This window comes from Pseudophryne corroboree, chromosome 9 (genome assembly GCF_028390025.1).
Source record: "Pseudophryne corroboree isolate aPseCor3 chromosome 9, aPseCor3.hap2, whole genome shotgun sequence".
In the NCBI taxonomy this organism is placed as follows: domain Eukaryota; kingdom Metazoa; phylum Chordata; class Amphibia; order Anura; family Myobatrachidae; genus Pseudophryne; species Pseudophryne corroboree.
Genome location: NC_086452.1, coordinates 267654642 through 267682272, shown reverse-complemented (window position 1 = coordinate 267682272; position 27631 = coordinate 267654642). Strand labels below are relative to the sequence as shown.

Here is a 27631-nt window from a genome sequence, read left to right as displayed (position 1 = left end):
TTCTGGACCTCTTCTTGCTTCAGCATCTGTGAGGGGGCCGGCGGCGTGGCTCCGGTGACCATCCAGGCTGTACCTGTGATCGTCCCTCTGGAGCTTCATGTCCAGTAGCCAAGAAGCCAATCCATCCTGCACGCAGGTGAGTTCACTTCTTCTCCCCTCTGTCCCTCGTTGCAGTGATCCTGTTGCCAGCAGGAATCACTGTAAAATAAAAAAACCTAAGCTAAACTCTCTAAGCAGCTCTTTATGAGAGCCACCTAGAATTGCACCCTTCTCGGCCGGGCACAAAAATCTAACTGGAGTCTGGAGGAGGGTCATAGGGGGAGGAGCCAGTACACACCACCTGACCTGTAAAAGCTTTACTTTTGTGCCCTGTCTCCTGCGGAGCCGCTATTCCCCATGGTCCTTTCAGGAACCCCAGCATCCACTTAGGACGATAGAGAAAATGTGGTGATATGCACCTGGACACATAACGTCCGTTAGGACGTTTTTAATACATTACCCCCACTGTCCCTTGACAGGTAGAATACTTAAGTGTCTTGTAAAATGCACAGCGCTGGCAAGCAGGCGGCTTTACAGAAGAGGATTTGCCCCAGCAGTCCCAGGAACAACTCCGCTCCGTTGTGATGGCGGCTTACAGGGAGTGAGGGAGAGATATGCAGCTCCAGGGCGGGAACATTCACTGAAATGGCGTCCTGGAGCTGGGGGAGGGGCTACAGGTTAGGCCTTATCCCCCTGCTGGCTTCCCCACCGGGCGCTGCGGGCTTTGTAAAACGGGGTTTTTATGAGAGAAAAACCCCCACCTGTGCCCAGTGTCCCAGTGACTAGTGGAGCGGCTGCCCGATTACAGTGTCCACGCCAGCATGCGCGGCCCGCCTCCCACGGCCGCGCCGGATCGCGGTTAACAGCGGGCCAAAGAGACCCCTTACCTCCCCTTGTACCTGTGGCCACGCGATCCTGGAGGGCAGCGGCGGGTGTGTGTGACTGACAGGAAAGACACCAGAGCCTCCGCTGTAGTTCCCCGGCAACCAGGGCGCGGGAGTATGCAGCGCCGCTGGGGGAGTGATGGAGCTGCAGCAAAGTATGTCTTATAACATACATAAAAGCTGCAGCCCTTGAAGTCTTCAAAATTTCTTCTTCTTCTATTTAAGCTATAATATGGGCTGCAAAGGCAGCCCCCCTGTTGATTGCCTGCTTACTGCATGGCACCAATTTACAAACTGAGCTCCTGTGCACGAAGGCGGGGTTATAGAGGAGGCGGCGCTGTGCATCTTGGGAACAGTCAAAGCTTTGAGCCTGTTGGTACCTCGGATCAAGATCCTACTCTACACCCTGACATTAATCCTTGTGGAGCCCAGTGTACCCCGCAGCAGAGACTTCTATAGTTAATGAGCAGCAACAAAGACAACAATTAAAGTAACTCTTTTTGATACACAAAATAGATTAAAATAAACACAATTCAAACGGGTGTACTACGTTTTGCCAGCGCTTGGGATCCCGGCGCCCAGCATACCGGCACCGGGATCCCGACCGCCGGCATGCAGGCAGTGGGGCGAGCGCAAAAGAGCCCCTTGCGGGCTCGCTTCGGGAACGGTGGAGCGCCTCCAGGGGTGTTGTGAACACCCCAAGAGTTAGATTAGCTGTTGGTACATCGGCTGTCGGGATCCCGGCGCCGGTATGGTGAGCACCGGGATTCCGACAGCCAGCATATCAAATGCCTCCCATACAAATATACCTGTGTAAAGAATAAAACATACGTACAGTAGATTCACCAAATACTCGTATTTTCTTGTCTTTGCTGATGTGCTCCATCTTGCCTCCTCCAAGGCATTTACACTGAAAGCCCAATGCTTGCATTTCAGGATTTAGTTTTTCAAATATGTGATCTATTGAATAAAAAAAAAAAAAAAAGGTAAAAATGCATTCAAATAATTACAAAGTCTTTAGACAATGTAATAAAATGGGTTGTAGGCATTATAAAATTAATCATTTTCATAACTTGATACTGCTAAAAAATTAATTGGACACCAGAATATGTCTGTAAAATACACAGAAGAAAGCTAAGATGTTGAAGAATAAAGCTATAGCATTCAACTAATTATCAATATTTTAACTTTATTGAATACAACTAATCACACAGTATATTGATATCCTTTTTTTACTACACTGAAAAAAACATAATCGTCAATGTATTTAATGTAATGATCCACTCTTAAAAATATGATTTTAATACCTACCGGTAAATCCTTTTCTCCTAGTCCGTAGAGGATGCTGGGGTCCACTTCAGTACCATGAGGTATAGATGGTTCCGCAGAAGCCATGGGCACTTTAAGACTTTTCAAAGGGTGTGAACTGGCTCCTCCCTCTATGCCCCTCCTCCAGACCTCAATTATAGGAACTGTGCCCAGGGAGACGGACATTTCGAGGAAAGGATTTACTTTTAAACTAATGGTGAGATTCATACCAGCTCACACCTCAACCATGCCGCACAACATGGCATTCAACATAACACACGCCAACAGGCAACATGCTGAAAACAAATGTAACACAACTTGTGTAAACTATAATGAACAAAACTGCAGGTAAAGTACGCACTGGGTCGGGTGCCCAGCATCTTCTACGGACTAGGAGGAAAAGATTTACCGGTAGGTATTAAAATCCTATTTTCTCATACGTCCTAGAGGATGCTGGGGTCCACTTCAGTACCATGGGGTTATACCAAAGCTCCAGTACGGGCAGGAGAGTGTGGATGACCCTGCAGCACCGATTGACCAAACTTGAGGTCCTCATCGGCCAAAGTGTCAAACTTATAAAATTTAGCAAATGTGTTTGACCATGACCAAGTAGCCGCTCGGCAAAGCTGTAAAGCCGAGATGCCCGGGCAGCCGCCCAGGATGAGCCCACTTTCCTAGTAGAATGGGCCTTCACAGACTTCGGTATCGGCAATCCTGCCGTAGAATGAGCGTGCTGAATTGTACCTCTGATCCAGCATGCAATAGTCTGCTTGGAAGCAGGACACCCAATCTTGTTGGGAGCATACAGGACAAACAGAGCCTCTGTTTTCCGTATCCGAGCTGTTCTTGTGACATAAATCTTCAAAGCTCTAACCACATCTAGAGACTTTGACTCAGTGAAAGTGTCAGTAGCTACTGGCACCACAATAGGTTGGTTTATGTGGAAAGATGAAACCACATTTGGAAGAAAATGTTGGCGAGTTCTCAACTCCGCCCTATCTTCATGGAACATCAGTTAAGGGCTCTTGTGAGACTAGGCCCCCAACTCAGACACCCGCCTTGCGGATGCCAAAGCCAAAAGCATCACCACTTTCCAAGTGAGAAACTTCAATTCTATCTCCTGCAGAGGTTCAAACCAATCTGATTGAAGGAACTGCAACACCACATTAAGGTCCCATGGTGCCACTGGAGGCACAAATGGAGGCTGGATGTGCAGAACCCCTTTCACGATTGTCTGAACTTCTGGAAAGGAGGCCAATTGTTTTTGAAAGAAAACTGATAAGGCCGAAATCTGGACCTTGCTTGACCCCAATCTAAGGCCCGCATCCACACCAGCCTGCAGAAAATGAAGAAAACGTCCCAACTCAAACTCTTCCGTAGGAGCCTTCTTGGATTCACACCAAGACACATATTTTCTCCAAATATGGTGGTAATGTTTAGACGTTACTCCTTTCCTGGCCTGAATAAGAGTGGGGATGACTTCCTTGGGAATACCCTTTCGGGCTAGGATCCGGCGCTCAACAGCCATGCCGTCAATTGTAGCCGCGGTAAGTCTTGATACACACACGGCCCCTGCTGTAGTAGGTCCTCTCGAGGAGGAAGAGGCTGAGGATCTTCTATGAGCAACTCCTGAAGATCTGGATACCAAGCCCTCCTTGGCCAGTCTGGGGCAATGAAGATTGCTCGAACTCTTGTTCTGCTTATTATTTTGAGAACTTTTGGAATCAGTGGAAGTGGAGGGAAAACATATACCGACCGAAACACCCACTGGGTCACCAGTGCATCCACTGCTATTGCTTGAGGGTCTCTCGACCTGAAACAATATCTCTGAAGCTTCTTGTTTAGACGAGATGCCATCATGTCTACTTGAGGAACTCCCCAAAGACTTGTCACCTCTGCGAAGACTTCTTGGTGGAGGCCCCACTCTTCTGGATGGAGATCGTGTCTGCTGAGAAAGTCTGCTTCCCAGTTGTCCACTCCCGGAATGAAAATTGCTGACAGAGCTCTTACATGTCTTTCTGCCCAGAGGAGAATCCTCGTCACCTCTGCCATTGCCGCTCTGCTTTTCGTTCCGCCTTGCCTGTTTATGTACGCGACTGCTGTTACATTGTCCGACTGGATCTGCACGGGATGATCTTGAAGAAGATGTACCGCTTGTAGAAGGCCGTTGTAAATGGCTTTCAATTCCAGAACGTTTATGTGAAGGCAGGCTTCCTGACTTGACCATTTTCCTTGGTAGCTTTCCCCCTGTGTGACACCTCCCCAGCCTTGGAGACTTGCATCCGTGGTTACTAGGACCCAGTCCTGAATCCCGAACCTGCGTCCCTCTAGTAGGTGAGAACTGTGTAGCCACCACAGGAGCGAAATCCTGGCTTTGGAGGACAGGATTATCTTCCGGTGCATGTGTAGTTGGGATACGGACTACTTGTCCAACAGGTCCCACTGGAATACTCTGGCATGAAATCGGCCAAACTGTATGGCCTCGTAGGCCGCTACCATTTTCCCCAACAACCGAATGCATTGATGTATCGACACGCTTGTTGGTTTCAATATTTGTTTGACCATTTTCTGGATTTCCAGAGCCTTTTCCACTGGAAGAAATACTCTCTGTACTTCTGTGTCCAGAATCATCCCTAAAAAGGACAATCTTGTCGTCGGTTCCAACTGCGACTTTGGAAAACTCATGATCCAACCGTGTTGTTGAAGCATTGACAGGGAGAGTGCGATGTTCCGCACCAACTGTTCCCTGGATCTCGCTTTTATCAGGAGATCATCCAGATAAGTAATTATATTGACTCCTTTTTGACGAAGGAGGACCATCATCTCCGCCATCACCATGGTGAATACCCTCGGTGCTGTGGAGAGATCAAACGGCAACGTCTGGAACTGGTAATGGCAATCCTGTACTTGCGAATCTCAGATAAGCTTGGTGAGGAGGATAAATGGGACCATGAAGTCCCCCTCCTCCAGACTGGAAACACTGCCCTCAGGGATTCCATCTTGAACTTGAACCTTTTCAGGTAGAGATTCAGATTTTTCAGTTTTAAAATCGGTCTGACCGAGCCGTCCGGCTTCGGAACTACGAAGAGGCTTGAATAAAAACCTTCTCCTTGTTGTGACCAAGGTACCAGGATAATGACCTGATCCTGACATAATTTTTGAATTGCCGTTGTTACTGCCTCTCTTTCTGGAAGAGAAGCTGGCAAGGTCGATTTAAAAAATCGGCATGTGGGGACGTCTTGAAACTCCAGTCTGTACCGCTGGGACACTATTTGTAAGACCCATGGGTCCAGGCCAGATTGAATCCAAATTTCACTGAAATGTTTCAGACGTGTTCCCACCCGAGCAGACTCCCGCAAGGGAGCCCCAGAGTCATGCTGCAGATTTGGCATTAGTAGGGGTTGACTTCTGCTCCTGGGATCCTGGAGACGCTGCGGAATTCTTTCCTTTTCCCCTTCCCCTACCTGCAAAGAAGGGGGAACCTTTGGCCTTTTTGTATTTGTTGGGCCGAAGGGACTGCATGTGAGAGTGATGTGTCTTTTTCGTCGGTGCAGGAGCATAAGGCAAGATTGTCGACTTACCTGCGGTAGCCGCTGAGACTAACGCATCCAGCCCATCACCAAATAAGGCCTCACCTTTATACGGGAGAGCCTCCATATTTCTTTTGGAATCTGCAACAGCATTCCACTGGCGAATCCACAACGCCCTCCGAGCCGATACTGCCATGGTAGCTGCTGTTGAACCCAAGAGTCCAATATCCTTCATAGCTTCCAGGATGTATGCGGCAGCGTCTTTGATATTACCTAACGTTAGGAGTAACTCGTCTCTATCAATCGTGTCAATTTCCAATGACAAGTTATCAGACCATTTTTCAATAGCACGATTCACCCACGCACAAGCAATGGTGGGTCTGAGCAGCGTACCATTGGCCACATAAATAGATTTTAACGTAGTCTCCATTTTGTGGTTTGCCGGCTCCTTTAGTGAAGCCGTCTGTGACCGGACGGTCCCGTACGAAAAGCCCTCACTGCTTTCGTGTACCGTCCCCAGTGCACAGAATGGATGTTTAGGTCACACGGGACCTGGCCACATAGGGGATTTCCGCTTACCGCCAGTAACCGCCTGTTACTGTCTCCACCAACTGCGCCCTGGGCGGACAGAGCCACAGCCTCTGGATACCGGGTAGCATAATCCACCATGGTGAGGATGTATCTCTTCCCCGATCTACTGGGCACAGGTAGGGGACCTACTATGTTCACGGCCACTCGTTGGAAAGGTTCCCCGACTATTGGCAAAGACCTCAGGGGAGCCCAAGCACTGGGGCGTCCAAGCCGTTGGCATACATCACAGGACTTACAGTAGGTCCGGACGTCATCCGACACTCCGGGCCAAAAAATGTTCTGTGTCAGGCGCCTCAGTGTTCGGTCCCTCCCCTGGTGTCCCGCCAAAGGGATTTCGTGTGCAACTGACATCAGTTGCTCCCGAAAGCTCCTGGGAACCACAAGTTGAACTTGCTCCCGCACTGGCCTATCCCCTTCTACCCTGGCTACCCGGTACAGTAACCCTTTCCACCAGGTCAAACTCCCTGCCTCCATCCCAGCAAGGCCGCTGCCAGCTTGGCGCCTCATACCTTCCAGGGATGGGTCAGAGATTTGAGCTTCCCTAAACTCCTGCCTGCGGCCCTCACTTTCTCCTAAGTCTGGACACTCTACAGGGGGAATGTTGGGGTCAGTCATGGTAGAGTCAGGGTGGTCGCTCATACTCACCGCCGGAGTTGGCAAACCACTAGGGACAGGAGCATCACTGGGCACCCCCACAGGATTCAACAAACTGGAACCGACATCCTCTGCGTTGCTAGGGGACGTAGGCCCACCAGAGGCAAAGGGCAGGTTGGGCAGATGTGCTGATCTGGCCGCTGTGGTCTTTTCCTCTGGGATGGCTGAAGCTGTGGTTGGCAGTTGTCTAGATGCTGTGGTCTTTTCCTCTGGGCTGGCAGAGACGATGAAGACTGTAGTCTGGCCGCTTGACTCCGGGTGATGGCGTTCGCAAAGGCGGTAACGATTCCTCCTCCGAGATCATTTCCCAAGACGACATCAGTTGGGAGGCCATCCATCATGGCAACATCTCGCAGCTCTTGTCCAGCTCCCCAGTCGAGGTAGACTCTGGCCATGGGCACTTCTCGCTCTAGTCCATCGGCCACTGTAACTTTTGCAGTGCAACCCTGCAGTACTGCAGCAGGATCGACAAGGTGGGGGCTCACAACGGTGATGGAGGCCCCAGAGTCTCTTAAGCCTTCGCCCTGCAGGGACCCCACTTGGACCAGCTGCAGGTGCCGCCACATATTTTGTGGGGGCTTCTTAGCCATGCAGGTGACTCTCTCCGCAGAGCCCACCTGTTCCTCGCCACACTCCATCGGACTGACTGGAGGGGGTACAGTCTCTGAATGCTCACCTCCACGGGGTAAGCAAGCAATCCGAGCTGCAGCACTCGGATTTGGGGCACGAGTCTGGGGTGCTTGGGATGCAGGACAGTTCATCCTCAGATGTCCGATTTTTACACAGCCATAGCACTTTTTGTCCAGACGTGGCTCCGATGGCCTCTGATTACTGGCAGGGGCACTGCGGGCGGTTGCTGGCCAAAAGCACCCGGATTGGAAGATGCTTGCTTTGGGGGGCGATGAGCTGAAGAGGAGTGTCCCCCTGGTGGTAAAGTCTTTTAGGGCTGGCTGCTGGTTGGGCGCTTCTGCCCCTGTGGCCGAATTGACACATACTTGTCTGCTAACTGGGCAGCCATCTTCAAGCTGGATGGCTCCCGGTCTAGCACCCACTCCTTCACTTCTGGGGCGCACCTGCGGTAGAACTGCTCCCTGCAGATCAGGTCGATCAGTGTGTCCCATGTAGTGGCTTCAGAATCCTTCACCCACTTCACCACGTACTGCCGCAGCTGGGTGGCGAACTGCTCATGGGTGCTGCTAGGATTCTTCGGCAAGTCCCGTAATTTCTTCCTGTGCGACTCTGGAGTGATGATGAATCGCTGGAGGAGGGCCTTCGCGACTTCGTCATAATCCCCACAGTCCTCCGTGGCCACTCCTTGATAGGCCTCTCCATGCAGGAGTGGGCACAAGGTGTCTCACCCACTCCGACTTGGGTAAATCATGTAGTTTACAAGTCCTTTCAAAAACTTGTAAATGTCCATCAATGTCCCCCTCAATGTCTGCAAACTGAATGCGTCCCGATCTGTGCACAACAGCTGACAACGGCTCCCGGGGTACCACGGCCTGTGGTGCCCGCTCATCACGCCACATCTGGATGATGATCAAGCGCTCTTACTCCATTGCCCTTTCCCCCAATTCCGCTAGCCGATCAGCTAGGCAATCCGTGACACCCCCCGGGACGTTGGGATCCTGGCCCTGCTAGGGATTGCTGGGAAACATTGCTGCTGCGAGAAGGGGCGGGGCTTGTGGGTCTCACCGGTTCCGTACGAAGGTCCACTGGTGGGCCGTCCTCTGCGATGCTGACGCCGTCAGTGCTTTCCACCTCATTCCGACTTGACTCCTCCAAGCTTATGAGTTCTGCCTTCATGACGCTTCTGGACGCGTTGAAAGGGATATCCACACCCTTCTCCTGGCACATGATCTCCAGATCGCCCTTAGACGTTCCACTGAAGTCCGTCATCTTGCTTCTCCAATCGAGTGACCGAAAAGCCGCCTGCAACCAATTTCTGTGACAGGACGGTCCCGTACGAAAAGCCCTCACCGCTTTTGCGTCCCGTCCACAGTACACAGAATGGATGTTTAGGTCACACGGGACCTGGCCACATAGGGGATTCCCGCTTACCGTCATTAACCGCCTGTTACTGACTCCACCCACTGCGCCATGGGCGGGTTTATGCTGCCACCACCAAACTCCTAACCTGCCGTGGCGTTTGGAACCACGGTTCTGCTCTGTATGTGCCGACACGCTGCCTTACCACACCTGTGTGGTGTGGACGAATCCGCACTAGTCGCTGGACTAGGCCTCTACCGGTAGCTGGCGGAAGGCGGAACTTGGAGATGCTGGTTCACCATGGACAGCCGGTGAACGGGGCTAGGTTTTGCATAGCCTTGTAGGTCACAAGATGATGCAATCTTCTTGAGGCAGATGATGTTTTAATGCCAACAAATAGTTCTGAAAATAACTCCGCAATACAGCAAGATGTCACAGCAGAATTAAACTGGTATAATACACTTTTCATGGGGCAACTGCCCTCCTTTTATCCTACTCCAATACACAAAACCACAGGGGGTAAGTCCGCCCTGTGGTTTACAACCAATCAATGTTTACCCATGGTCTGTGCATGCCTTGGCCACATGTTCAGCTACCACTGTCCTCTATGGACAGTGGGGAGTGGTCACTCTCCTTTGACTGTCCCATCCTGTAGGATCAGGATACGCCCCGGTGCCGTTCAGTCTAGGTTGGGGGAAGTTTTCCCGCCTAAACTGACTTTCAGAAACCTGCCCGGGACCTAGCCCACTGTCTGCGGCCTCGATTTGGGCTCCAGAGCTGGGCAGCCTAGATCCCCGGTCAGGGTTTCCTGGCCATTACGGGTGATCCCTATGGAGCTCCAGAAAACCACTCAGCTTGTTTCAAAACTGAGCTTCTCCTCTCTCTTCCAATGCCCCTTTCAAGTTTGAGGCTGGAAGAGAAAGCATTGCGTTTTTGGGGAAAAGGTCTGGGAGAATCCATCAGCCTTCACAGCCATGGATTCCCCCCTCCTGGGACACACAACCAAGTGCATTTTACCTTAAATACATTACATTTAAACACATGTGTTTCCCTTTAAATATACACTGAGCCTGTGCCCTGCACAGGCTCCACATACGTAGGCACTGCAGTGCCTCACAACACACTATATTTTTTATTACATTTAAAACAATGTTTTTTGCTGTGCCCAGCGCTCAGCTCCCCTAGCCTTGCAGCCTGGCTGCTAGGGCTCTCTCTCTCAGTGCTGGAGGTATGGGGCTGGCTTCCCCTATCCTGCCTGTGCAATGCCTGCCACTGGGGTCCAGGGAGCTGGCTCTCCCTGTCCCCCCAGTGCGGCACTCACTTTGTGGCCTCGCCGCATGGTGCGGCGCACTCCCCTGATCTAAAGCCCGGCGGCTCAGGACGCTTGTCTCGGCCGCCGCAGCTATGTCTCTGGAGTGCTGAGGCTCCGGGAGTGTAGCTCCCGGTCCCCAGTACCTACTGCCCTTCACTTGCCTCCGCCACCAGGGAGCCGGCTAGCTCGATCCCCCATGAGCGGCGCACCCCCCAGCATCGCAGCAGCCCGGGACACGCTCGTCCCGGCTGCTGTGCCTGGCCATCTATGTAGCGCTGAGGCGCCGGGAGCTCCCCCAGCAGAGGCACGCACAGAGCGCGCTGCAGCAGGAGTTGATCTCCCAGCCACAGTGGCTCACCCTTCTCCCCCGGCGCAAACACACAGCTCAGTGCGCCGGGGGCTGTATTCACCGCTGCCGTTGCTGGGAGCAGAGCTCCCAGACTCCGGCGGTCAGTGGCGCACACAGATCGCTGCAGCGGGAGCTGATCTCCCGGCTGCAGCGGCTCCCCTCCCCCTGGACACACAGCTCAGTGCGCCGGAGGCTGCCCTCACTACCGCGGTCGCCGGAGAGGTCCAGGACCGTGGCACACACTAAAAATACATTTTTCAAAACACATTAAACACCCGGCGCCTAGCGCCCTATACATTTAAAATTGGCGCCAAGCGCCCATGGTCCCTGAATATGGCACCGGGCACTGAGGGTTAACGCCTTCAGTTCCGCGGCCGCCATTGTCCACGTGGGCTGGGGTCTCTCCGGCCACACCGTCCCAGGAGCAGGGAGAATCACCTTTTTTGTTAACCTTGACAGTGCACGGTCTAACACCGGGGGTGACTCCCATCTTTTCCTGTTTTCTAAAGAAAAAGGAAAAGCAATCTGAATCCTTTTGGGAATATGACATTACTTTTCAGGATTCACCCAAACTCCCTCAAAAAGAGTATTGAGCTCATGGGAAGGAGGGAAAGTTACCTTACATTTCTTTTCCTTATAGAAATAAGCCTTCTCCTGAGGTACAGTAGGGCCTTCCGTAACTTCTAAGACCTCCTTTATAGCAACAATCATATATTGTATGTTTTTTGCCAAGTTAGGATCTATCCCCCTGGAATCACTATCATAGACACAAGAATCAGAGTCCGTGTCGGTACAATGTTTGCAAACGGTCTCTTATGTGACCCAGAGGGGTCACCTGCGAATGAGATAGCAGAACCCTGAAAAATCACATCTTCAACTGATTTTCTCCAGCTTTCTGCATGAGACTCAGACTTATCTAATCTCCTACTGTTATGACTCACACTATCACGTATTTCTTTCACCAATTCAGGCTTGTGGTGTACCGGCAGTGCCACCACATTACAACTGTGTGTCCCTAAAATGGCTCCCTCAGGGGAAGAACTCCCTGCCTCAGACATGTCACACACGTGCACAAACACACCACAGACACTCCGGGACTTAAAGGGGACAGACCCACAGTAAAATCTGTCAGAAGGACACAGATAGGCGCAACCAGTTTACAAACCCAGCGCCAGTAACACAATGCCTGTGAAACATAAAATGCCCACTGACATACAGCGCTTTTTTATAATGTAAATACACAATGTAAAGCACCAATTTCACTGTGCCCCTTCCTGTTTTGCACCCTGATACTTGTATTCAGTAGTGGAGGAGGACCAGCGTGGTCTCTGCAGCCTGAGGAGAGAGAAAATGGCGCTGAGCAGTGTGCTGGCTGACTGAGGAGGAAGCTCCGCCACCGCAATGGCGCATTTCTTCTCAGAGATTCTGATAATATTATTTATACTGGTGGGGGTAGAGCTGTGCCTCGGCATCTTATGCCCCCTTTTCACCAGTTTTATAAGGTTTCATGCTGCCCAGGGCGCCCCCCCCCCCCCCGCCCCCTGCAGTGCCTGTGTTGTATGGGCAGTATGGCGCGCTGCGCTCCCGTCAGCCGCGCGGTACCTTTAGCCGTCACCTTGATTGAAGATATGTCTTCTAACACTCACCTATCTTCTGACTTCTGGCTCTGCAAGGGGGGTGACGGCATGCTGTGGGAGTGAGCATCTAGGCACAGCTAGCATTCAGTACCCTTCAGGAGCTAATGGTGTCCTGTCAGCCAGAAGCACAGAAGCAGAGCCATTAAACTTTTTAGGAAGTTGGTTCCTACTTCTGCCCCCTCAGTGCCACGAAGCAGGGAGACTGTTGCCAGCAGTTCTCCCTGAAAATAAAAAACCTAACATAAGTCTTTTCAGAGAAACTCAGTAGAGCTCCCCTGGAGTGCATCCAGTCTGCCTGGGCACATTTCTGAAACTGAGGTCTGGAGGAGGGGCACAGAGGGAGGAGCCAGTTCACACCCTTTGAAAAGTCTTAAAGTGCCCATGGCTCCTGCGGAACCGTCTATACCCCATAGTACTGAAGTGGACCCCAGCATCCTCTAGGACGTATGAGAAAGTACAGTAACTTATAGCTAGTGCGTCATATGTTTTCCACCACAACCTGCTAGATAGCGGATGATTGGAAACTCATCTGTCCCCACACCTTGCAGTCTAGTTTATCCCACATCTGGTACATATACGCATCTGGTAGAATATATGACCGCTATTATAAATAACTCCTCCAAATCATTAGACAAAATATGTAGTCCTAGGTTAGCCTCCCAAAACATCCCGTCCCCATTTGCTTCGTAACGGTATTTTTTAATCTTCTAACCACCGACCCATTGGTACTTTTCCGTTCTCTTTTTTTTTAGTTTTCTTTCTTTCTTGCTATTTAAATTTCTCCCTTTCTCCAGTATGCGTCGCCTCCCTCACTCTTTGTGTTCTGTATAAAATTAGATCACTAATGTGTTTCTATATTTATAGATCTGAGATTTATTTAGTCTTCACGCTAGGCTGTTTTAGCAGGACGCCATGCCTAGCACTTTTACCAGTGCCCTGCTAAAACAGCCTGCCTGGTGCTATGCTGCTGCCATGTGAATTGATGCCGTGCGCATGCCCACAACATCTATTCACATTAAGGGGAGAGCTTGGGGGAAGCCTAGGCACGCCCCCAAGATGTGACACGAAGGGGGCTGAACCTGAAGTCAGTGGAGATGATGATAGATGGAGTTAATGAGGATATAGGGGGTAATTCCAAGTTGATCGCTGCAGGAATTTTGTTAGCAGTTGGGCAAAACCATGTGCACAGCAGGGGAGGCAGATTTAACATGTGCAGAGAGAGTTAGATTTGGGTGTGGTATGTTCAATCTGCAATCTAATTTTTTTTTTTGCATACATTTTTTATTGAAGCAATACATGTTATACATACATAAATGTTCGATATGTTTCCAAACTTTGATAGAAGGGTATTATAAGAAAACAGAACAAGAAAAGTACAGTTGAGTCCTTGATCAAGGGACATATCTGTTATAAGCAATCAACAGCATCACAATTATAAGTAACAAGACCTCTGAAGATCATCTGTTTTGCAGATCTGAAATTCAACTTGGTCGACTGACCCATATTTGTACTTTCGAACATAAGAAAAGAAAGAAATTAAAATAAGAAAAAATAAAAAAATATACACATACATATATATATACACATATATGTAATACCCGTGCCGCACCCGATTTCCCCCCCAACCCGCCCACAGCGCCCTGTTCGTCAATTAACTTTTAAAGCACAATTGGCGGATCCCCCGCAGCCATTCTAGTTAGAAACCATTCTGTGTTGGACAACGAGTCGTGGAGCCGTTTCCTAACCGTCATCGACAAGGTCATTATATAACTCTCCCAAACCTCAAAGAATTGTGTATCTTAGTATCTTTTTCCAGCAGGACACTTATCCATTCCATCCTAAAGAGGTAGAATAATTTGGCTTTAAATAATGATAGAGTTGGTGGATCCTTCGCTATCCACACCTGCAAGATGGCTTTTCTAGCCGCCAAACTAACTGCCAGCAACAATTTTTTACTGCCTAAAGAGAGGCGCTGATTCGGTGGTATAATACCAAAGAGCGCCCACTCCGGGGACAACCTCCAATAATTTACCAGATCGGCCGTCAAGTAGTTTCGTACCTGAATCCAAAACTGTCTGATTAAAGGACATGTCCACAGGCAGTGAAACATATCTGCCTGAGGAGTGCCACATTTCCAACATGCATGTGTGTCAGCAAGTCCTATCAAGTGTCGTCTATGGGGCGATAGATAAGTCTTATGTAAAATATTGAGAGACATTTCGTTATATCTAGAAGAGGGAAATAATTTGCAGGCTTTAACATGTGCCGCCAGTAGGTCTGTAATTTCAACGTTCGGGAGACAATCTCTCCAAGACATAACACCTCCCGGACCCCTCGAGTAGTCTAGGACGTTCCGGAAGTACCCATACGCAGTCGAGATTGCCTTCTTAACCCTAGGGGTTTGTTTCAACATTTTATCCATCGGATTATCCCAATCCCCAGGTGAAAGACATCTGATAGTGGATGAAATATAGTGTTGAGCCAAAAGAAAGGCAACAGGAAAGGCCCTCAGAGTTGGGTATTTAGTAGTGGCCTCCTGGAACGTGAGCGGCCTCGAGCCCCGCATGTCCACTAAATCACCGATCCTGGACCCCAGCCTCCATATATTAAACGGGTAGTGTGCCTGACCCTTTTGGAAGTCAGGATTAGCCACGAACGGAAGGTGTAATGATTTGTGGGCATTTAGATTTAGTTTATGTCGCATTTCTTTCCATAGTTTTTTTATGTTCCACAGTAAGGGGTTTCCCCTCAGCTCCTCGGACACCTCCCGATCATGCAGATGTAGAAATGTAGTGAGGTCTCCCTCCTGTATAAATTCTCTATCTAAGTCTGTATTTGTGTGTGTGTTATCGTTATGCATCCAGTCATGTAGGTACCGTAGTTGGGCCGCCTGGGAGTACCAGAGGATATTAGGGAAGTTAATTCCCCCATTCCCTACAGTCTGCTGTAATTTGATTAACGCTATACGCGGTCTTCCTCCCTGCCAAATGAATCTCCTAAAGAGAAAATTAAGACGTTGAACGTCTTTAGGTAGAAGTGTGTGTGGCATGGCTTGAATGAAGTACATCAGACGGGGGAATTATATCATCTTGATCAAGCTAGCCCTCCCCAAGTATGATAAAGGCATAGATTTCCAAGTCTCGAGTTCTGTTTCAATTGTTCGGATGGCCGAGGTAAAATTTAGGGCATATAATCGCTCTAGCTTTCTCGATATTCGAATCCCTAAATAGGTTATGTGATCCGAACTCCATTGTAATGGTAGATTCATCACCCCCTGCTTCAAAAATGAACCATTTCCCAGTCTGAGTGCCACCGATTTTGCCCAGTTAACGTTAAAGCCTGAAACTTGTCCATAAGCCTGTAGTAAATTAAATACATGGGTCAGTAAAGCCTCCGACAAGAGATATATAGCAAAAGATCATCGGCAAAAGCAGTAAGTTTTAGGTTTCTGCGACCAACCTGGATTCCTTGAAACGGATTATCATTTAACAGCAAGCGATGTAAGGGATCTATGGCCAGGTTGAACAGCAGGGGAGATAAGGGGCAACCCTGCCGTGTGCCACGATGCATCACCACCGGGTTGCTCATATAGCCATTAAGCAAAAGGGAAGTCGAGGGAGAATCATATAGGTAGCGAATAATTTCAATAAAGTCTTGATGGAACAGTCTACGTTCCAGGACCTTGAATAGATGGGGCCAGAGTACTGTGTCGAAGGCCTTGGTGGTGTCAAAACTGAGGAGTATATTTCTGGATTGGGGTGATTGAGCAGAAGCTATAACTGCCGCGATCGCCGCCCTAATTCCCTTAACCGAATGAGTATTGCGAACAAAGCCAAGTTGGTGGTTAGTTAAAGTGTGGGGGAGAATAACTTGCAGCCGGTCTGCTAGAATCTTAGTAAATAATTTTATGTCGGTATTTAGCAACGTAATTGGCCTATAAGAGGACACCAATTGTGGGTCATGCACAGGTTTAGGGATTAGAATAGTATGTGCTGTCGTGAAATGTTGGAAGGGGGAACGATGTTGTAAAAGACTGTTGAACACTTCTAGCAGAGTCGGAACCACATGGGGCTGGAGGATTTTGTAAAATTCATTAGAGAGGCCGTTAGGGCCTGGAGACTTATGTAACTTGAGTTTGGACATTGCCGAGACCAATTCGTCTTCTGTAATAGTTCTCACCAGTAGATCCGATTGTGTAGTCGTGATTGGAGGTAATAAAGTGTCTGGTAGGAGTGTGGTGTGGGTGGATTCGTTGAAGGGGAGATTAGAGTATAGGTCAGTAAAGTAGGATTCAAAATGATCTAATATGGCTGGGGAATTGGTAAGGAGTTGACCCGAGGCTCGGTGTCTAATAGCTGTTATGAATTTGCGTGTAGTTTTTTTCCTAGCCATGGTTGCCAGTAGTCTACCGGATTTATTACCCCATCTGTAGTATTTGTGGGTAGAAAATACCACGTCACGTTTTGCTTGCGCTAGTAAGTGGTCGTTTAAAAGCTGTTTAGCCTGTAAATAAAGCCGCAAGGACTCCTCAGTCTGTAGGGTAAGGTGGCGTTGCATTGTATCAGTTAATTCTGAGTGTAAGGTGGTATAAATCGCTAAGTTTTTCTTTTTCAATCTGTGAACATACTCAATAATTTGACCCCTTAGGACTGCTTTTGCCGCGCCCCAAAAAATGTTTGGGCGGTCCCAATGTTCTAAGTTATCGTCTAAATAGTTGGCCCAGCTTGTTGTCAAAAATTTTCTAAAATCATCACAGTTATAGAGATAGCTTGGAAATCTCCAAATCCTAGAGCCCCCTGACTGAAGAGTTCTTTGCAGCGTCAATGTCACAGGAGCATGGTCTGATATCAGAATGTTGTGTATATCGGCTTTCATGACTAGCGTCACTAGGGAGTCTGCAACCAATATGGAGTCAATCCTGGACCAGGAGCTGTGAACCGCGGAAAAGAAAGTAAATGATCTGTCAGAGGGATTGAGGAGACGCCAAATATCAGTAAGCTGAAGGGAGGATTTCAGTGTTTGAAGATGTGTCCAAGAAAGGGAACCGGAAGTGCGCGGGATAGGGCGTTTATCAATAGTGGGATCATCAACTGTGTTCCAGTCACCTCCCAGGATAAGCTGAGAATTATCGCGTTGAAGCAGTTGAGAGCTAATTTCTTGGAAAAAAGCAGCTGTCTCGCCATTTGGTGCGTATATGTTAACCAGTGTGTATTTGTTACCCCAAATCTCTACATCCAAAATTAAATAACGCCCATCCGGGTCAGCTACAGAGTTTAAAACAGTATAGTGTAGGTGTTTGCTAAATATAATCGCCACCCCCCTAGTCTTCCTCGGGTTATCTGCAGAAACACATCTATCCAACCACGGTGCCCGAAGAGCAGAGGAGGCGCCCACCATCCAGTGGGTTTCTTGGAGAAATATAATTTGAGGTCTAAACCGCTTCAGGTGTGTGACAACCCGCTTACGTTTTATCGGGGAGTTAAGGCCGCCCACGTTCCAGGATAAAATCTTAAAACAAGAATCTGCAGTAGAGGTCCCTATCCTAGGATCCGTCATTGTCTATCAACCCACACCCACCCTAGGGTGATACTCCAGCGGGAATATCTTGTCACATCGCCGTCCCCCTCCTTCCCAGCGAGCGAAGAGGAACGAACGAGACCACACAATGCCATTGAGCCCAGGAGCAGATCGGGCGAGGAAGGCACGGCACGGGCAGAACAACAAAAAAAAGTAAAATAAAAAAAACACACATTGCTTCACATAACATTTTCCATTTTTTCCAAACCAAACTAAAGACCACGCAAGTGCTAAACCCTCCGGTAGCACTGGCGAGAAACCTATCAAAAATATATGCAACATTAGAATTCAAGCTGAGTAGCATGTGAAGAGACCCAATGTCTCTCTCAAATGGAATTTAAACTGACTCTGACACAAAGTATTTAACAGCATAATATTTAGTCTTGTTGTGGTGGATTCACCGGGTTCAACATGTGTGTAACATGGGAGTGTGCAGTGGCGGGATCAACAAAAATCAATGTGCGACCATTGTCATGGATGCGTAATTTTGCGGGATACATCAGTGCGAATCTGGTATTACTCTCATGTAGTATTTTACAAACATCCGAGAACTCCCTTCTCTTCTGTGCAACCGAGGCCGAGAAATCTTGAAAAATTAAAATAAGAATTTACTTACCGATAATTCTATTTCTCGTAGTCCGTAGTGGATGCTGGGGACTCCGTAAGGACCATGGGGAATAGCGGCTCCGCAGGAGACTGGGCACATCTAAAGAAAGCTTTAGGACTATCTGGTGTGCACTGGCTCCTCCCCCTATGACCCTCCTCCAAGCCTCAGTTAGGATACTGTGCCCGAACGAGCGTACACAATAAGGAAGGATTTTGAATCCCGGGTAAGACTCATACCAGCCACACCAATCACACTGTACAACTTGTGATCTGAACCAAGTTAACAGCATGATAACAGAGGAGCCTCTAGAAAAGATGGCTCACTACAGCAATAACCCGATTTTTTGGTAACAATAACTATGTACCAGTATTGCAGACAATCCGCACTTGGGATGGGCGCCCAGCATCCACTACGGACTACGAGAAATAGAATTATCGGTAAGTAAATTCTTATTTTCTCTAACGTCCTAAGTGGATGCTGGGGACTCCGTAAGGACCATGGGGATTATACCAAAGCTCCCAAACGGGCGGGAGAGTGCGGATGACTCTGCAGCACCAATTGAGAGAACTCCAGGTCCTCCTCAGCCAGGATATCAATTTTGTAGAATTTTACAAACGTATTTGCTCCTGACCAAGTAGCTGCTCGGCAAAGTTGTAAAGCCGAGACCCCTCGGGCAGCCGCCCAAGATGAGCCCACCTTCCTTGTGGAGTGGGCATTTACAGATTTTTGGCTGTGGCAGGCCTGCCACAGAATGTGCAAGCTGAATTGTACTACAAATCCAACGAGCAATAGTCTGCTTAGAAGCAGGAGCACCCAGCTTGTTGGGTGCATACAGGATAAACAGCGAGTCAGATTTTCTGACTCCAGCCGTCCTGGAAACATATATTTTCAGGGCCCTGACAACGTCCAGCAACTTGGAGTCCTCCAAGTCCCTAGTAGCCGCAGGCACCACAATAGGTTGGTTCAGGTGAAACGCTGAAACCACCTTAGGGAGAAACTGAGGACGAGTCCTCAATTCCGCCCTGTCCGAATGGAAAATCAGATAAGGGCTTTTACAGGATAAAGCCGCCAATTCTGACACGCGCCTGGCCCAGGCCAGGGCCAACAGCATGACCACTTTCCATGTGAGATATTTTAACTCCACAGATTTAAGTGGTTCAAACCAATGTGACTTTTGGAACCCAAAAAACTACATTGAGATCCCAAAGTGCCACTGGAGGCACAAAAGGAGGCTGTATATGCAGTACCCCTTTTACAAACGTCTGAACTTCAGGGACTGAAGCTAGTTCTTTTTGGAAGAAAATTGACAGGGCCGAAATTTGAACCTTAATGGACCCCAATTTCAGGCCCATAGACACTCCTGTTTGCAGGAAATGTAGGAATCGACCCAGTTGAATTTCCTCCGTCGGGCCTTACTGGCCTCGCACCACGCAACATATTTTCGCCAAATGCGGTGATAATGTTTTGCGGTTACATCCTTCCTGGCTTTGATCAGGATAGGGATGACTTCATCCGGAATGCCTTTTTTCCTTCAGGATCCGGCGTTCAACCGCCATGCCGTCAAACGCAGCCGCGGTAAGTCTTGGAACAGACAGGGTCCTTGTTGGAGCAGGTCCCTTCTTAGAGGTAGAGGCCACGGATCCTCCGTGAGCATCTCTTGAAGTTCCGGTTACCAAGTCCTTCTTGGCCAATCCGGAAGCCACGAATATAGTGCTTACTCCTCTCCATCTTATCAATCTCAGTACCTTGGGTATGAGAGGCAGAGGAGGGAACACATACACTGACTGGTACACCCACGGTGTTACCAGAGCGTCTACAGCTATTGCCTGAGGGTCCCTTGACCTGGCGCAATACCTGTCGAGTTTTTCCCAACGGTTTATAATCATGTGGAAGACTTCCGGGTGAAGTCCCCACTCTCCCGGGTGGAGGTCGTGCTGAGGAAGTCTGCTTCCCAGTTGTCCACTCCCGGAATGAATACTGCTGACAGTGCTATCACATGATTTTCCGCCCAGCGAAGAATCCTTGCAGCTTCTGCCATTGCCCTCCTGCTTCTTGTGCCACCCTGTCTGTTTACGTGGGTGACTGCCGTGATGTTGTCCGACTGGATCAACACCGGCTGACCTTGAAGCAGAGGTCTTGCTAAGCTTAGAGCATTGTAAATGGCCCTTAGCTTCAGGATATTTATGTGAAGTGATGTCTCCAGGCTTGACCATAAGCCCTGGATATTCCTTCCCTGTGTGACTGCTCCCCAGCCTCGCAGGCTGGCATCCGTGGTCACCAGGACCCAGTCCTGAATGCCGAATCTGCGGCCCTCTAGAAGATGAGCACTCTGCAACCACCACAGGAGGGACACCCTTGTCCTTGGTGACAGGGTTATCCGCTGATGCATCTGAAGATGCGACCCGGACCATTTGTCCAGCAGGTCCCACTGGAAAGTTCTTGCGTGGAATCTGCTGAATGGGATTGCTTCGTAGGAAGCCACCATTTTACCCAGAACCCTTGTGCATTGATGCACTGAGACTTGGCTCGGTTTTAGGAGGTTCCTGACTAGCTCGGATAACTCCCTGTCTTTCCCCTCCGGGAGAAACACCTTTTTCTGGACTGTGTCCAGGATCATCCCTAGGAACCGAAGACAAGTCGTCGGAACCAGCTGCGATTTTGGAATATGGAGAATCCAATCGTGCTGCCGCAACACTACCTGAGATAGTGCTACACCGACCTCCAACTGTTCCCTGGATCTTACCCTTATCAGGGAATCGTCCAAGTAAGGGATAACTAAAATTCCCTTCCTTCGAAGGAATATCATCATTTCGGCCATTACCTTGGTAAAGACCCGGGGTGCCGTGGACCATCCATACGGCAGCGTCTGAACTGATAGTGACAGTTCTGTACCATAAACCTGAGGTACCCTTGGTGAGAAGGGTACATTTTGACATGAAGGTAAGCATCCTTGATGTCCCGAGACATCATGTAGTCCCCTTCTTCCAGGTTCGCAATCACTGCTCTGAGTGACTCAATCTTGAATTTGAACCTCTGTATGTAAGTGTTCAAAGATTTTAGATTTAGAATCGGTCTCACCGAGCCGTCCGGCTTCGGTACCACAACAGTGTGGAATAATACCCCGTTCCCTGTTGCAGGAGGGGTACCTTGATTATCACCTGCTGGGAATACAGCTTGTGAATGGCTTCCAAAACTGTCTCCCTGTCAGAAGGAGACATCGGTAAAGCCGACTTTAGGAAAACGGCGAGGGGGAGACGTCTCGAATTCTAATTTGTACCCCTGAGATATCACCTGAAGGATCCAGGGGTCTACTTGCGAGTGAGCCCACTGCGCGCTGAAATTCATTGAGACGGGCCCCCCACCGTTTGGAATACGCATCACCTGACCACTGACGTGTCCATAACCCTCTACTGGTAGAAATGGACAACGCACTTAGACTTGATGCCAGTCGGCAAATATTCCGCTGTGCATCACGCATATATAGAAATGCATCTTTTAAATGCTCTATAGGCAAAAATATACTGTCCCTATCTAGGGTATCAATATTTTCAGTCAGGGAATCCGACCACGCCAACCCAGCACTGCACATCCAGGCTGAGGCGATTGCTGGTCGCAGTATAACACCAGTATGTGTGTAAATACATTTTAGGATACCCTCCTGCTTTCTATCAGCAGGATCCTTAAGGGCGGCCATCTCAGGAGAGGGTAGAGCCCTTACAAGCGTGTGAGCGCTTTATCCACTCTAGGGGGTGTTTCCCAACGCACCCTAACCTCTGGCGGGAAAGGATATAATGCCAATAACATTTTAGAAATTATCAGTTGTTATCGGGGGAAAACCACGCATCATCACACACCTCATTTAATTTCTCAGATTCAGGAAAACTACAGGTAGTTTTTCCTCACCGAACATAATACCCCTTTTTGGTGGTACTCGTATTATCAGAAATGTGTAAAACATTTTTCATTGCCTCAATCATGTAACGTGTGGCCCTACTGGAAGTCACATTTGTCTCTTCACCGTCGACACTGGAGTCAGTATCCGTGTCGGCGTCTATATCTGCCATCTGAGGTAACGGGCGCTTTAGAGCCCCTGACGGCCTATGAGACGTCTGGACAGGCACAAGCTGAGTAGCCGGCTGTCTCATGTCAACCACTGTCTTTTATACAGAGCTGACACTGTCACGTAATTCCTTCCAACAGTTCATCCACTCAGGTGTCGACCCCCTAGGGGGTGACATCACTATTACAGGCAATCTGCTCCGTCTCCACATCATTTTTCTCCTCATACATGTCGACACAAACGTACCGACATACAGCACACACACAGGGAATGCTCTGATAGAGGACAGGACCCCACTAGCCCTTTGGGGAGACAGAGGGAGAGTTTGCCAGCACACACCAAAGCGCTATATATATACAGGGATAACCTTATATAAGTGTTTTTCCCCTTATAGCTGCTGTATTGTTAATACTGCGCCTAATTAGTGCCCCCCTCTCTTTTTTTAACCCTTTCTGTAGTGTAGTGACTGCAGGGGAGAGCCAGGGGAGCTTCCCTCCAACTGAGCTGTGAGGGAAAATGGCGCCAGTGTGCTGAGGAGATAGGCTCCGCCCCTTTTTCGCGGACTTTTCTCCTGCTTTTTTATGGATTCTGGCAGGGGTTAAAATTCATCCATATAGCCCTGGGGGCTATATGTGATGTATTTTCGCCAGCCAAGGTGTTTTTATTGCTGCTCAGGGCGCCCCCCCCTAGCGCCCTGCACCCTCAGTGACCGAAGTGTGCTGAGGAGCAATGGCGCACAGCTGCAGTGCTGTGCGCTACCTTGGTGAAGACAGGATGTCTTCTGCCGCCGATTTTCCGGACCTCTTCTGTCTTCTGGCTCTGTAAGGGGGCCGGCGGCGCGGCTCTGGGACCCATCCATGGCTGGGCCTGTGATCGTCCCTCTGGAGCTAATGTCCAGTAGCCTAAGAAGCCCAATCCACTCTGCACGCAGGTGAGTTCGCTTCTTCTCCCCTTAGTCCCTCGATGCAGTGAGCCTGTTGCCAGCAGGTCTCACTGAAAATAAAAAACCTAAACTAAAACTTTCACTAAGAAGCTCAGGAGAGCCCCTAGTGTGCACCCTTCTCGTTCGGGCACAGAGATCTAACTGAGGCTTGGAGGAGGGTCATAGGGGGAGGAGCCAGTGCACACCAGATAGTCCTAAAGCTTTCTTTAGATGTGCCCAGTCTCCAGCGGAGCCGCTATTCCCCATGGTCCTTACGGAGTCCCCAGCATCCACTTAGGACGTTAGAGAAAATACGTTTTCCATGCACTACCATTTGCGGGAGTTTGCGATAAGAGCGCAGCACATGTTCCTTCATACGAAAGTCCATGAATTTCGCAATGACGGGCCTAGGCTTATTTTCAACATCGGGTCGGACAGGACCAATTCTATGCACCCTTTCAATGTGTGATAAAAATGGGGCATCTGTGATTCCCAAGGCCTGAAATATATCAGTCGTTACAAAATCTGACAATTGTCTGTCCTTAACGGATTCGGGGATGCCCACAAATCGTAGATTCGATCTTCTGTCCCTGTTCTCAAGCTCATCTATTTTTGCCTGTAAGGTTTTAAGAGAGGAATCCTGGGTGTCAGTGGAGCGCTGGAGTGTGTGTATCTGATCCTCCCCATCACTAACCCGCTGTTCTAGTGAGGTGATCCGTGAGGTGTTATGGTCAATTTTTGCAAGTGTCGAGTCAAGTAGTGTCTGTATCTATTCAAGCCTTTTGTCAATTAAAGGGATATTCTCAAGTTTCTTGTCAATTTGGGGCATAAGGAGCCGGGAGAGCTCCTGGGCCATATGTATCAGCGAGGGTTGATCAGGAAGCGCCTCCACCTCCTGAGTTTGGTCACGGGAGTTCCCCGTCTCCGGGGGCGAGGGGGGGTTAGGCTTTACCGTCGTGTTTTTGGATTTACTCACTCATTCTTGTAGTAACTGAGGACTGGGAAGATCTAACCGCTGGAGTTTTATGGACGTATTTGTCCATCCCCCGGTCCGTAGACCATTAACTGTAATAAGCTAGGGACTCTTATACCAACACACTGCAATATATGATAACAAAACACCTCCCGTAAAGGTTTGTGTCAGATGATATGTCAGAGCTATTCAGCAAAAAAAGTAACAACAAAATTTAAGTAAACATTACTTTACACGTAGAACAGATATAGGTAGTGCAGTGGCACCGTACCCTGAAATCTCCTGGTTGGAACCTATGTCAGGGCAAAACAACCGTGGGACAAGTATTAGGAGAAATATTATAAATTGCCCCCGTGAAAAAAAAAACTTTATAGAAGGTAACAGTGGATTAGTGTAGCCAAGTGTGTTGCAAGAATCAAGTAGCCACCAGATGGCGGTGTAACCTCACAAAATTATTGCACAGAAATCTCAGCAGACTCGCATTTCATTGTCACATAAGGCAGTTACCAGCATCACTGTTAAGTGTAGAGATAAAGGTAAGCAGAAAATAAGAATTTACTCACCGGTAATTCTATTTCTCGTAGTCCGTAGTGGATGCTGGGAACTCCGTAAGGACCATGGGGAATAGCGGGCTCCGAAGGAGGCTGGGCACTCTAAAAAGATTTATGACTACCTGGTGTGCACTGGCTCCTCCCACTATGACCCTCCTCCAAGCCTCAGTTAGGACACTGTGCCCGGACGAGCTGACATAATAAGGAAGGATTTAGAATCCCGGGTAAGACTCTTACCAGCCACACCAATCACACCGTACAACTCGTGATACTATATCCAGTTTGACAGTATGAAAAAACAACTGAGCCTCTCAACATATGGCTCAACAATAACCCTTTAGTTAACAATAACTATTTACAAGTATTGCAGACAATCCGCACTTGGGATGGGCGCCCAGCATCCACTACGGACTACGAGAAATAGAATTACCGGTGAGTAAATTCTTATTTTCTCTGACGTCCTAGTGGATGCTGGGAACTCCGTAAGGACCATGGGGATTATACCAAAGCTCCCAAACGGGCGGGAGAGTGCGGATGACTCTGTAGCACCGAATGAGAGACCTCCAGGTCCTCCTCAGCCAGGGTATCAAATTTGTAGAATTTTGCAAACGTGTTTGCCCCTGACCAAGTAGCTGCTCGGCAAAGTTGTAAAGCCGAGACCCCTCGGGCAGCCGCCCAAGAAGAGCCCACCTTCCTTGTGGAATGGGCATTTACAGATTTTGGCTGTGGTATGCCTGCCACAGAATGTGCAAGCTGAATTGTACTACAAATCCAGCGAGCAATAGACTGCTTAGAAGCAGGAGCACCCAGCTTGTTGGGTGCATACAGGATAAACAGCGAGTCAGATTTTCTGACTCCAGCCGTCCTGGAAACATATATTTTCAGGGCCCTGACAACGTCTAGCAACTTGGAGTCCTCCAATTCACTAGTAGCCGCCGGCACCACAATAGGCTGGTTCAGGTGAAACGCTGACACCACCTTAGGGAGAAATTGGGGACGAGTCCTCAACTCTGCCCTATCCATATGGAAAATCAGATGAGGGCTTTTACATGATAAAACCGCCAATTCTGACACTCGCCTGGCTGAAGCCAAGGCTAATAACATGACCACTTTCCACGTGAGATATTTCAGATCCACGGTTTTTAGTGGCTCAAACCAATGTGATTTTAAGAAACTCAACATCACGTTGAGATCCCAAGGTGCCACAGGAGGCACAAACGGGGGCTGAATATGCAGCACTCCTTTCACAAATGTCTGAACTTCAGGTACTGAAGCTAGTTCTTTTTGAAAGAAAAATCGACAGAGCCGAGATCTGTACTTTAATGGAGCCTAGTTTTAGGCCCATATCCACTCCTGCTTGCAGGAAATGCAGAAATCGACCTAGTTGAAATTCCTCTGTTGGGGCCTTATTGGCCTCGCACCATGCAACATATTTCCGCCATATGCGGTGATAATGCGTTGCCGTAACATCTTTCCTGGCCTTAATAAGCGTAGGAATGACTTCTTCCGGAATACCCTTTTCCTTTAGGATCCGGTGTTCAACCGCCATGCCGTCAAACGCAGCCGCGGTTAGTCTTGGAACAGACAGGGCCCCTGCTGTATCAGGTCCTGTCTGAGCGGTAGAGGCCACGGGTCCTCTGAGAGCATCTCTTGAAGTTCCGGGTACCACGCTCGTCTTGGCCAATCCGGAACCACGAGAATTGTGTTTACTCCTCGCTTTCTTATTATTCTCAATACCTTTGGTATGAGAGGCAGAGGAGGGAACACATAAACCGACTGGTACACCCACGGTGTCACTAGAGCGTCCACAGCTATCGCCTGAGGGTCCCTTGACCTGGCGCAATATTTTTTAACTTTTTGTTGAGACGGGACGCCATCATGTCCACCTGTGGTTTTTCCCAACGGTTTACCAGCATCTGGAAGACTTCTGGGTGAAGTCCCCACTCTCCCGGGTGGAGGTCGTGTCTGCTGAGGAAGTCTGCTTCCCAGTTGTCCACTCCCGGAATGAACACTGCTGACAGTGCTAGTACATGATTCTCCGCCCATCGGAGAATTCTTGTGGCTTCTGCCATCGCCATCCTGCTTCTTGTGCCGCCCTGTCGATTTACATGGGCGACTGCCGTGATGTTGTCTGACTGGATCAGCACCGGCAGATGTAGGAGCAGGGATCTTGCTTGACTTAGGGCATTGTAGATGGCCCTTAGTTCCAGAATATTTATGTGAAGGGAAGTCTCCTGACTCGACCATAGTCCTTGGAAGTTTCTTCCCTGTATGACTGCCCCCCAGCCTCGAAGGCTGGCATCCGTGGTCACCAGGACCCAGTCCTGTATGCCGAACCTGCGGCCCTCTAGAAGATGGGCACTCTGCAGCCACCACAGTAGAGACACCCTGGTTCTTGGAGACAGGGTTATTAAGCGATGCATCTGAAGATGCGATCCGGACCACTGGTCCAACAGGTCCCACTGAAAGATTCTGACATGGAACCTGCCGAAGGGAATTGCTTCGTAAGAAGCCACCATCTTTCCCAGGATCCGTGTGCAGCGATGCACTGATACCTGTTTTGGTTTCAGGAGGTCTCTGACTAGAGATGACAACTCCCTGGCTTTCTCCTCCGGGAGAAACACTTTCTTCTGGACTGTATCCAGAAT

At 49.1% G+C, this 27631-nt stretch overlaps 1 protein-coding gene across 2 annotated transcripts in view; it reads right to left on the bottom strand.

Annotated features, from left to right (window-relative positions):
* LOC134957993 (14 kDa phosphohistidine phosphatase-like) overlaps positions 1-27631 on the bottom strand; it is a 197584-nt gene that overhangs the window by 55649 nt on the left and 114304 nt on the right. For both annotated transcript variants that reach the window (XM_063940288.1, XM_063940287.1), the window contains exon 2: positions 1759-1883. In XM_063940288.1, coding sequence (XP_063796358.1) covers positions 1759-1883 — 125 coding nt within the window. The remainder of the gene's footprint in view (positions 1-1758; positions 1884-27631) is intronic.